The sequence below is a fragment of the Emiliania huxleyi genome (genome assembly GCF_000372725.1).
Source record: "Emiliania huxleyi CCMP1516 unplaced genomic scaffold EMIHUscaffold_1104, whole genome shotgun sequence".
NCBI classification, from domain to species: Eukaryota; Haptophyta; order Isochrysidales; family Noelaerhabdaceae; genus Emiliania; species Emiliania huxleyi.
This window is the reverse complement of record NW_005201769.1, coordinates 1-10,850: the sequence shown is the minus strand read 5'-3', so window position 1 is coordinate 10,850 and position 10,850 is coordinate 1. Positions and strand designations below refer to the sequence as shown.

Below are 10,850 nucleotides of genomic sequence, written 5' to 3'. Positions count from 1 at the left end.
TCAGCACGTGCGCGTGCGGCGGCCGCGTGATGTTCCGCACCAGGAAGCCGACCAGCGGCTGCAGCGTCTGCTGGTCGCGTCCGTGCAGCGCGATGCGGAGGCCGTTCCGCTGGACGAGCTCCTCGATGACGCCGACGACGACGTCGGCCGCGCCGTTGAGCAGCGCCGCGTCCAGCGCCTCGTGGTACCGGAACCCCTTGAGCGCCTTGTCGAACCCGGACAGCTTTGGCGGCGCCCCCCTCCCGGCGACCACGTCGCCCGCCTGCGGCGCCTGCGTGCGGCCGCGCAGGAAGTAGCGGTACGTGCCCGGGTGCGCGCCGTCGAAGCGGGCGGCGATGCCCTCGCTCACCGCGACCTGCCCCGGCTTCGCCCCCAGAGGCCGCGCCGTCGGGTCCGCCTCGGAGGAGGCGGAGGGCATGTCTGCGCGCGCGGCGGCGGCGCGCTGCCTCCGCACGCAGATGGTCGAGTTGGCGAGGGCGGCGACGAGGTGGGAGCGGGTGGGCGAGAGGGCGACTCCGAGGACGGGCGCCTCGTACCGCAGCGAGCCGAGCACCTGGTACCTCGCCAAGTCGTGCACCTTGACGAACCGGTCGAGGCCGCCCGAGTAGAGGTGGCCGCTCCCGTCGGCGTGCAGGCACGAGACGGTCTTCGAGTGGGCGACGACGCTCTGCAGCACCTTGCCGCCGGAGAGGAGGTCGCAGATCGAGATCGAGTTGCCGCTCGCCACCGCCACCATCCCTCCCCCCGCCAGCAGCACGCAGTCCTCCACCGGCTCGCCCATCCGCACCGTCATCACCGGCCGCGGCGCAGACACGTCCCACAGCTGCACCGTGTGGTCGTACGAGCCGGAGAGGACGAGGCGGTGGGCGCCGGTGTGCTCGCCCGCCGCGCCCGACACGCGCAGGCAGCGCACCACGTCGGTGTGCCCCTCGAACGTCCGCACCGTCTCCTCGGCCGCGACGTCCCAGCAGCTGACGAGCATGTCGTCTGAGCCGGTGTAGAGCCGCCCTCCGTCGGGCGAGAAGCGGACCGCGCGCACGGCCTTGGTGTGGCCGCGCATGGTGCGCATCACCGCGCGCGAGCCCAGGTCGAAGAGCTGCGTCACGCCGCGCTCGTCCGACGCGGCGAGCATCTTGCCGTCGTGCCGGTAGGCGGTGCAGCAGACGGTGTCCTTGAAGCGGGTGAGCGTGCGGTACACCGCGTTGCTCCGCGACGAGAAGATGTCGACCTGCAGCGAGCTCGCCACGCAAAAATCGTGCGGCGCGACGGGCGAGAACTCGACGTGCGTCGGCGTGCCCTTGTGCCGAAAGATGAGAGGGTGCGTGTACTTGCGCCACGCCGCGGCCTCGGAAGAGGAGCCCGGCCGGCGCGCTTTGTACACGGGCACGCGCTCGTAGTCGGTCATCGCAATGAGACGTTTGGCGCGCGCCCGAGCGCGGAGAGTGGGAGGGGAGGCGAGAGGAGCGAGAAACGGAGAGCGTGCCCACTCCGTTGCGAAAAAAGAATTTTTACCGGCCCAACTGCGAACGTATCGTCCTTGCGCGAGGGGAGCTCGATAGACTCGAGGGGCCAGGATACGCCGCGAGGAGGACGGAGTTGCGCCGAAAGGCGAAAGAAGCCGCGAGAACAAGGGACCGGCAGGCGGCGGCGGCACAGGACGAGGCAGAAGAGAACGACGCGACAGATGTCACGATGCATCCGAAGGGGACCCCAGCGCCGGCATCATCCGTAGAGGCACGAGTGTTCGAAGAGAGAGTGGACCTGGAGTGGACCTGAGCAACGACATGACTGGGTGGCAAATGATCGCAGTGGGCGTCAGAAGACTCGTCCTTGCTCGAGGAGAGCTCGATAGACTCGAGGGGCCAGGATATGCAGCGAGGAGGACGGAGCTGCGCCGAAAGGCGAGAGAAGCAGCGAGAACAAGGGACCGGCAGGCGGCGGCGGCGTCGCAGAACGAGGCAGAGGAGAGCGACGCGACAGAAGAAGAAGCGACAAGGGAGAGCACGACGAGAAGGGGGAGACCCCGAGGTGGCACGAAGGTTGCAGCGAGAATCGGAGAGAGACTGCGAAGTGAGATAGGAAGAGGCGGACGCCCAAGGGTGGGCGACGGCTACTGGGCTGGGTTTTTAGGCATTGTGGGGTTGGCACTCCCATCGATCCTCATGACCTCCTGCGGTCTCTGAGATGGACACCAGTGGGTGTGGGACCACAGCCAGGATACACTCGAAGGCTGGGTAAGCAGTAGAGGTCGATACTCGACGCGTCCCACATGGTATGTGTCGCTGTCGGCACGCTGTCGACAGGACGTCGAGCGACACCGGTGGCAGTGCCACCCAGGAGTGGTCGGTCGGTCTCCCGTCATGAGAGAGCCACCATGTGATCCGTATGATGATTCCTGACAACCGTTTCAGTCAACTTTCGTCACAGTTCCCGCTCTGAGAGGAGCTGCGGGTCAGTTCGACAGCTGGAGCTGTGTCGCCGGCGTGCGGCGGCCTGCCTCCGGGGGTGCCTCTGAGGTGGACATTTTTTGGTCACCGTGAGAGAACGCGTTCGAATTTTTACTCCGGAACTTAAACTTCACACGCGCACCGGCCAGGGCTACAATAGTGCCAGTGAGGCGGAGGCGCGAGTCGGAAGGCCGCGACCGTCAAGTGTTCCCTTCGTTTTCCTACAATCGCTGTGAACCCAGCCACGTAGCGCACCACACCCCTCTTGAGCACTTGAGCACTGGATAGGGTCGGTTCCGCATGGTACGGGACCCCTCGATCGTCTCGCCCTCCCTCACTGGTGTGTTCATTGGGGGGGGTCATAACAAACACGGTACAGGATCGAGGTGCACGCTGCCGAAGCAGTGTCGTCCCCCCTCCTTAAAATCCCTGTGTGGTGGCGGCGTGGCTTCTCTGTTTTCTTTCTTTTCTGCGAACGTATCGATTGCCATACAGACATGGGTGCGAAACAACGACAAGACCAAGGCACGGGCAGAGGAACGAGAGAAGAATATAGGGTGGATAAAGCGCCTGTTCACGGCATGGAGGGTGAGCCACACCGAACGTACTGAACGTAGAGCCGAGCGGAAGGAAGAGGGGGAAGACGACTCCGAGGAGGACGAACCAGTGGAAATCCCGTTGTCAGCCGTCACGATGCACCCGAAGGGGACCCCAGCGCCGGCATCATCCGTGAAGGCACAAGTGTTCGAAGAGAGAGTGGACCTGAGCAACAACATGACCTGGAGGCAAATGATCGGAGTGGGAGTCAGAAATGTGGTCCTTGCGCGAGGGGAGCTCGATAGACTCGAGGGGCCAGGATACGCCGCGAGGAGGACGGAGTTGCGCCGAAAGGCGAAAGAAGCCGCGAGAACAAGGGACCGGCAGGCGGCGGCGGCACAGGACGAGGCAGAAGAGAACGACGCGACAGATGTCACGATGCATCCGAAGGGGACCCCAGCGCCGGCATCATCCGTAGAGGCACGAGTGTTCGAAGAGAGAGTGGACCTGGAGTGGACCTGAGCAACGACATGACTGGGTGGCAAATGATCGCAGTGGGCGTCAGAAGACTCGTCCTTGCTCGAGGAGAGCTCGATAGACTCGAGGGGCCAGGATATGCAGCGAGGAGGACGGAGCTGCGCCGAAAGGCGAGAGAAGCAGCGAGAACAAGGGACCGGCAGGCGGCGGCGGCGTCGCAGAACGAGGCAGAGGAGAGCGACGCGACAGAAGAAGAAGCGACAAGGGAGAGCACGACGAGAGTGGGACGACCGCGAGGTGGCATGAAGGTTGCAGCGAGAATCGGCGAGAGACTGCGAAGAGAGATAGGAAGAGGCGGACGCCCAAGGGTGGGCGGACGGCTAGCGCACCACACCCCTCTCCTTAAAATCCCTGTGTGGTGGCGGCGTGCCGTCCTCCCATCCCTCCCTTGGGTTGTCCGTTGTCTTTCTTTTTCTTTCTGCGAACGTATCGCTGTCCCTTTTCCTCCGAGGAGGACGAAGACACCACAGTGGTAATCCCGCCGTCAGCTGTCACGATATACCCGAAGGGAACCCCAGTGCCAACACCGACCGTTGAGGTACAAGTGCTCGAAACGAGAGAATGAGTGGACCTGAGCAACGACATCTCTCGCACTGTGCCTCTGTGTTCGTGCGTCGCCCATCTCTACGGGAGATGACTGCTCTATTATTCGCGGACTCAGGGCCGGTGCTTTGACGCAGCCCCCCGAGAGGCGAGAGCGCCTCTTCGACGCCCACGGGTCCCGGGGGGTCGGAGGGGTTGCGAGCTTGCGAGAGGGCCTTGGCTATTTTTGTTTGAATTCTCGAGGCCGTTCAAACATGTAACGTGCGTTCCACGTGCCCGTCCCCAGCAAGGACAACATGCTAGCCCAGCAGGCCGCTCCCACCGCCGCCCGCGGCGGAGGCAAGGCGGCAAAGGCTGGCAAGGGCGGCGGCAAGGGCGGCGGCAAGGGTGGTGGCCGTGGCGCACCAGACCCACTTTGCGCCGCCGCCCTCAACGCCCGATACTCGGTCAGAGCCGGCGGAGCGACGGCGGCAGAGTTGCGGCCGCCGGCGACCTCACACGGCGTCGAGCGCCGTAGAGACGGCCCCGAGAGCCGCCGCCAGGTGTGCCACGACCGCGGTCGCGAGGCTCGTGGCGATGGATGCGCCAGACCCGCTTGCGCCGCCGCCCTCAACGCCCGATACTCGGTCAGAGCCGGCGGATCGACGGCGGCGGAGTTGCGGCCGCTGGCGAGTCCGACCTCACACGGCGTCGAGCGCCGTAGAGACGGCCCCGACAGCCGCCGCCAGGTGTGCCACGACCGCCGCCGCGAGGCTCGTGGCGATGGATGCGTCAGACCCGCTTTGCGCCGCCGCCCTCAACGCCCGATACTCGATCAGAGCCGGCGGAGCGACGGCGGCGGAGTTGCGGCCGCCGGCGACCTTCCCCTCGACCACGCCGCCGACCCGTCGACAAGCACACGCGGACTGCCATCGAGAAGAAGGAGAAGGATGGCGGCGCATCCGGAGCCCGCGGGCGCGGCGTGGGCGGGCGCGGGCGCGGGCGGACGCGCGGGACCCCGCCAGCGGAGGCGGCAATGCCTCTGGCGGCTCTGCAGGCGGCGCGCGGCGCGCCCCTCGCCGGTCTCCCGCACGCTCCTGAGGGCCGAGAGGGCCGAGAGGCGGGGTCGGTGACCCGGGGGCATGGGCGGTGCGGCCCGCGCCGCGCGCGGGCGCGTGGCAGCCCGTGAGTGCCGAGATTGGGTCCGTACTTCGACGTAGTATGGGCCCCCGGAGGCCCATCTACAGCAGCGGCGAAGTGAGCGTGTTTGTGGTGTTGGTGTGACGTCTGAGCTTGGATCTGTGACTAAAGCCGGTTACCACTGATGGATCCCCACCCGAATAACACACAGTGAGCGCCCCAGCGCTTCACTACGCCCTCCGCGCGAAATCGCTAGTGGTGCTTTGTGGTAGACATTGTACTTTTGAGTAGTATGGGTACGGTGCCCGAGACCGCTCGACATGACGTGGCGGCAAATGATCGGTGTGGGAGTCAGAAATGTGGTCCTTGCGCGAGGAGAGCTTGATAAACTCGAGGGGCCAAAATATGCCGCGAGGAGGGCGGAGTTACGCAGAGAGGCGAGAGAAGCAGCGAGAGCAAGGGATCGGCAGACGGCAGCGGCGTTTCAGAACGAGGCCGAGGAGAGCGATGAGTCAGAGGATGAAACAGCAGGAGAGAGAACGAGGACGAGAGTGGGAAGAACGCGAGGTGGCATGAAGGTCGCTGCGAGAATTGGTGAGAAACTGCGAAAAGAGATAGGAAGTGGTAGACGCCCGAGCGCCGAGGGTCGTGGGCGACGGCTAGCACCACACTTATCTCCCCTTGAAATCCCTGTGTGGTGGCGGCGTGCCGTCCTCCCATCCCTCCCTTGGCTTGTCTGTTTTCTTTCTGGGAAAGCAGCGCATCTCAGTCGTTCTTCACACGGCCATCGCAGAGCAGATTGTGAATGAGCTTGCCAACGGCGAGGGCGGTCGAGTGCACGGAGCTAAGTGCCTCGCCGTCCTCGCCGGAGTCGCTTAGGCGGCTCCAGTGGTGTACCTGTGTTAGTGCCAGTGCGCGCCAGTCCCGTGCCCAGTGTTGTGCGAGGGAGTTTTGTTGTAAAATTCTTTTGCTGTCCCTTTTGTCAGGAGCAGGAGAACTAGGAGAGCGCAACCAGTAGGACTAGGAGGCCCGCGCCTGCCCCCGTGCCGCCGGGTGCAACTTTGTCCTATACGAGAGGGGAGAATCCCTGGGACCCTGTCGTGTGGGTGAACCCTGCCCAACCCCCCTCCGTGTCGCGATGCGCTCCCCACTCCCGTTCTCCTGTGTCCCTGATCGTCCTTCCAAGATCCTGCTCGTGCAGGTGGGGACCCTGTCCTTCTCCCATCTCTCGTCCCTCCGTTACTTAGTTTTGGAGACTTTGGTGCGTCTTGTTTTCTTTCTTTTTCGTTTTTCCCCCTCGCGCGCGAAATCCGAAATTAAAGATTTTCCGCTCGTCGACACTAGAGCTCTAGTCGCGGCGCTCCCATCCCTCCCTTGGGTTGTCTGTTTTATTTCTTTCTTTTAGTCGCGGCGCGCGAGAAAAAAGTGACTTTTTAAACCAAAAACGGCCTCCGGCGAGTCCGAGTGCGGTGGACGGCGATTTGCCTGGCGGCGAATGGGCAGCCTGCCGGCGGAGGATCGCGGTCGCAGTTCGCAGAGCCCTGCCAGCAATTCCAGCACTCCTCCTCCCACATGGCCTCACCGCGCCGCCGAGCTCGGGCGAATCGCGACCGTCCCGTGGCCACCGCCGCCCAGGAGCAGCTCGAGCCGCAGCGGCGGCGGGAGGGGCGCGGCGGGCTTGCCCGCGCCGCCGGCGCCCGCGCGGGCGGTGTGCAGCAGCATGGCCTCGACGCTGTCGGCCGCGTCCTCGCCCGCCTCGGGCCAGCGGGGTCGGCGGCGGAGGCAGAGCGCGTAGGTGCACAGCCCTGTGAGCGGGTCGCGCTGCTGCGGCGCCGGGAAGGCGTCGGGCAGCGGCTTGCTGGCGGGGGTGCGGGTCCAGACGAGGGAGAGAGAGCGGCGCTGCAGCAGGTCGGCCAGCACGAGCGGCAGCGCCGCGTCGGGGTCGGCGAGCGAGGGCAGCCGCTGCTGTGCGCGGCCGAGCCACTGGAAGCGAGATGCAGAGTCGACGGCGAGGAGGCGGAGGGCGGCGGCCGGAGGCAGCCCGCCGGGCGGCGAGGCGGAGGCGGCGGGCTCGGCGCCGCCGCCGTGGTGGATGTAGCCCAGCACCGCGTGCAGGGCCAGCGTCAGCTCGTGCCTGTCTGCCGCCCGCAGCACGTGCAGCCGGCGGAGGCAGCCGTCGACAAACGCGGCCTCGGAGGCGTCCTCCGGCTCGGAGCTGCAGCCCGAGCCGGGGCTGCCCGCGGAGCCGCGGGCGAGGCCGCGCGCCGCCCGGTGGCGGCGGCGCAGGTCGAGCGCGAGCCGGGCGAGGTCCACGCCGTCCGTGTCAATCAGGACGGCGTGCGCGCCGAGGCCGCCACAGGCGACGGGCAGGACGCAGCGCGCGAGGATCTCGAAGAGCGTCGCCGTCTTCCCGCTCCCCGGCTCGCCGCTGATCTCGAGCGCCTCGCCAGCGTGGAGCACCACCTGGTGCGGCAGCTCGGCCGCCGCGTCAATCAGGCGGAGCGGCGGCCGCGAGAGGCGGCCGAACAGGTCAAAGGCGGTCTCGCACGGGCGCCAGCGGAAGCGCTCGCCCAGCACCTCGTTCTGGAAGGCGGCGGGGCACGGGGCGACGGGAGACATGTCTCGTGTCCGGGCCGGACGCAAAGCGGTGGGCGAATTGTGAAGCTGGACGGTGGAGAGGGCGGCAAAGGAATTGCTCTGTGCGGCAAAAGAATTTTGGCAAATCTACCAGGTGCGGACTGGCGCGCCATCCCTCACGGGTTATTTTTTCCTTTCTTTCTTTCGGACTGGCGCATGCTACACTGGCGAGTAGAGGCCCCGCCCACCCAGGGTACACTGTACCCTCTCCGAGGACCCAGCTCTTTCGAGGACTCGCCGGGGCTCTGCTCCAAGAGACCTCGAGAGAGCGTGCGTGCGCCTCTCCTCGCCAGCGTGCTGCATGTACATGTACAGTTGTAGAATAAAAGGAAAAAAAACCCGCGGGAGCGAATGGACGCCCTCCTCCGCTCGTCTCGCGCTGCGCGGCTCCTCCTCCGCTCGTCTCGCGCTGCGCGGCTCGCGCTCGGCTCCGCCGCCGCGCTCGGCTCCGCCTCCGCCGCCACCGCCAGCGCGTCCGCCCTCTGCGAGCACCCGGACGCGCGATGGTTCCGCGAGCAGGCCGATCACCAAGCGCTGGGACTGACGGCGGTGGAGGAGGCGCGGCAGGGGCACTGGTACGAGGTGGCGCGAAAGTGCCGCGAGGGCGACCCCAACGAGGCGGACGTGCGAGGCGTTTCGGTGCTGCACTTCGCCGCAAAGGCCGGGCGGCGGCAGCTGGTCGACATCTTGCTCGGGCTGGGTGCAACGCCTGGCGCGGCGGACAGGGTGCACGGGCGCACTCCGCTGCACCTCGCCGCTGCTGCGGGCCACATGTCGACGATGCAGGCGCTGCTGGACGCGGGCGCAGACGCTGCGGCGGCCGACGCCGCGGGCGCGACGCCGCTGCACCTGGCCGCTCAGGCGGGCGAGCGGGGCGCGGTGAAGCTGCTGCTCGGGCGGTGCGACCCAAACGTGCGAGACTTGTACGGCGTGACGCCGCTGCACAAGGCGGTCGCCTTCGGGCAGGCGACGAGCGTGGCGGCGCTGCTCGACGACCCGCGCACCGAGGTGGACTGGCCGGTCGGCGAGCCGAGGGCGCCGGCCGAGCACGGTGCCCTCTCCGGCGGCGAGACGCCGCTGCTGCTCGCCGCCTCGCACACGTACCACTTCCACCACACGAAGCACACGCGCATCGCGAGCCTGCTGCTTGCTGCGGGCGCAGACCCGAACCTGGTCGTCGCCGAGGCGGGCGGTCAGACCGCGGCGCACCGCGCTGCGCAGGCGGGGAACGCGGGGGTGGTGGCGAGCCTCCTCCGGTGCGGCCGTGCGCGGTGGGAGCTGCGCGACGACCGAGGCCGCACTCCGCGCGAGCTCGCCGAGGAGCACGGCAGGACAGAGGTGACGAGGCTACTGGATGCCGCGGGGGTGACACGGACAGGCAAAAATAACGATACATAACGAAACCAGAGTGCACAGAGACAGAGCCTCGGTTTTACCCATCTCCTAGAAGGGGTGTCCGTTTGTATTTTCGGCTGAGTGCTGAGATCTGAGTGAACCTGTGCGACAACCTTGATCCTTCTACCTTGCGAGAGAGAGAGATGCAGATCTCTTTTTGAAAAATCTCTCTATCTCTTTCTTCTTGAGAACCTGAGAAGCTGCCGAGCCCAAATCACAGTGAGAGTCGTGATTTCTTGTTGGTTTTCAAAAATCTCTCTGTCTTTATGTGTAAAGACTGAGTGCAGAAGATCCGACAGTGGAGTTTATTTTAGCCGCGCCCGAGGGCGAGGCTCGAAACGGCCGAGCACCCTGCACCGCACCCCCTCCCCGACGACGCCCGAGACCCTAGCCGAGACCCCGCAGATGCCGGTCAGCGCTGAAGCTGGCACCGCAAACCGTTTTAAGAACAGTCCCTCCTATTCAAAGAAAGAAAAATAACTCGAAGAACGGCGCCTGGAGTGGTTTGCGAGGAAAGCGTGATAAGGAGGCCTTGATCCCTTGATCACGCTCTGCTGCTGCTGCTGCTGCTGCTGCTGTTACCTCCAGTCCCACTCCACTGTCGGCAATACTCGCCATGTCCGAGCGCACGTCGACTCCTGACGAGAAAACGCTTGAGCGGCTCCGCTCCGACTACGGCCAAGCCAAGCCGCGCGTCGCACCGCTGGTCGCGCTGCGGCCGGAAGAGCCACACTCTGAGCCGGGATGCGTCACGAAGGCGCACCGCTATTTTTGCGGCTCGGTGAAGGCCACCAGCTACACGATGCTGGCGCTTCTTTCGTTTGCGGCACTGTTCTGGATTCCGATGATCTGGTACGTTATTATTCCGGCAGTGCTCGACATGCTCGTCGGCGCAACGAGCATCAACATCCATAACGCGACGATGAGCGCTCCAACCGAGACCAGCATGAGGGTCTCCGCCGTCGTTGAGATCAACAACGCCGGCGCGCCGCCCATTCCCCGCCGCCGCCCATTCCCTTGCCTCACCTCCGGCCCGGTGTTAGGTCCCTTCGGGTGCGACGTCGACGCCTTCAACGCCACCGTCCATGGCCCGCCAGAGGAGGGCGCGCCCAGCGGCCGGACGATCGGCTGGATGGTGGTCCCGCCATTCACGCTCAAGGGCAACGGCCCGGGCGTCATCAATCCGTCTACAGTGATGCACGTGACCGACGCCGCGGCCTTCAACAGGGCGCGCTGCACTTCCCGCCCCCGCCCCCAGCGAGGAGCCTTCTCACCCCTCCTAGTGCCTCTGACCGCCCGCCTCGCCCACTCAGATGGCGAAGCGTATGCTCAACGGTGACGCTGTGCCGTGGAGAATGACCGGCGAGAGCACCGTCTGGTCGATGGGATCCCCTTCCCGCTCTCCATCGACAAGGAGACCACCTTCCCACCGATTCAGCTGACCAACTACGCCACGAGCAACCTCGAGATGTCGCACGGCAACACGACGACCAACCAGCTCGTGATTGACGCGGACGTGAGCTTTTACTCTGCATCGCCCATGCGTCTCGAGGGATTCGGCCTCCTCAAGGCAGAGCTCTACTACGACGTGTCCGGCAACAACCCCGACCTCAGCCCAGCCGAACGTCTCAAGCT

At 65.8% G+C, this 10,850-nt stretch overlaps 5 protein-coding genes across 5 annotated transcripts; 2 read left to right on the top strand and 3 right to left on the bottom strand.

Annotated features, from left to right (window-relative positions):
- Positions 1–1,405, bottom strand: EMIHUDRAFT_77738 (hypothetical protein; the record flags this gene model as incomplete). The annotated part of the gene is made up of 2 exons (XM_005791671.2): positions 1–355; positions 455–1,405. Coding segments are annotated over 2 exons (1,306 nt in total), but the record flags the coding sequence as incomplete, so codon positions are not given.
- Positions 1,406–4,558: 3,153 nt separating this feature from the next.
- Positions 4,559–5,005, bottom strand: EMIHUDRAFT_251443 (hypothetical protein; the record flags this gene model as incomplete). Its single annotated transcript, XM_005791670.1, has 2 exons — positions 4,559–4,672; positions 4,751–5,005. The coding sequence occupies 2 exons, from the start codon at positions 5,003–5,005 to the stop codon at positions 4,559–4,561; spliced, it is 369 nt and encodes a 122-aa protein (XP_005791727.1).
- Positions 5,006–6,586: 1,581 nt separating this feature from the next.
- Positions 6,587–7,862, bottom strand: EMIHUDRAFT_372929 (hypothetical protein). The gene has a single exon (XM_005791669.1). The coding sequence runs from the start codon at positions 7,800–7,802 to the stop codon at positions 6,762–6,764; it is 1,041 nt and encodes a 346-aa protein (XP_005791726.1). The 5' UTR covers positions 7,803–7,862; the 3' UTR covers positions 6,587–6,761.
- A 114-nt stretch (positions 7,863–7,976) lies between these two features.
- Positions 7,977–9,218, top strand: EMIHUDRAFT_251441 (hypothetical protein; the record flags this gene model as incomplete). The annotated part of the gene is made up of 2 exons (XM_005791668.1): positions 7,977–7,991; positions 8,340–9,218. The coding sequence occupies 2 exons, from the start codon at positions 7,977–7,979 to the stop codon at positions 9,216–9,218; spliced, it is 894 nt and encodes a 297-aa protein (XP_005791725.1).
- A 611-nt stretch (positions 9,219–9,829) lies between these two features.
- EMIHUDRAFT_460400 (hypothetical protein) lies at positions 9,830–10,840 on the top strand (the record flags this gene model as incomplete). The annotated part of the gene is made up of 3 exons (XM_005791667.1): positions 9,830–10,416; positions 10,529–10,558; positions 10,630–10,840. Coding segments are annotated over 3 exons (827 nt in total), but the record flags the coding sequence as incomplete, so codon positions are not given.
- Between the last annotated feature and the right edge of the window lie 10 nt (positions 10,841–10,850).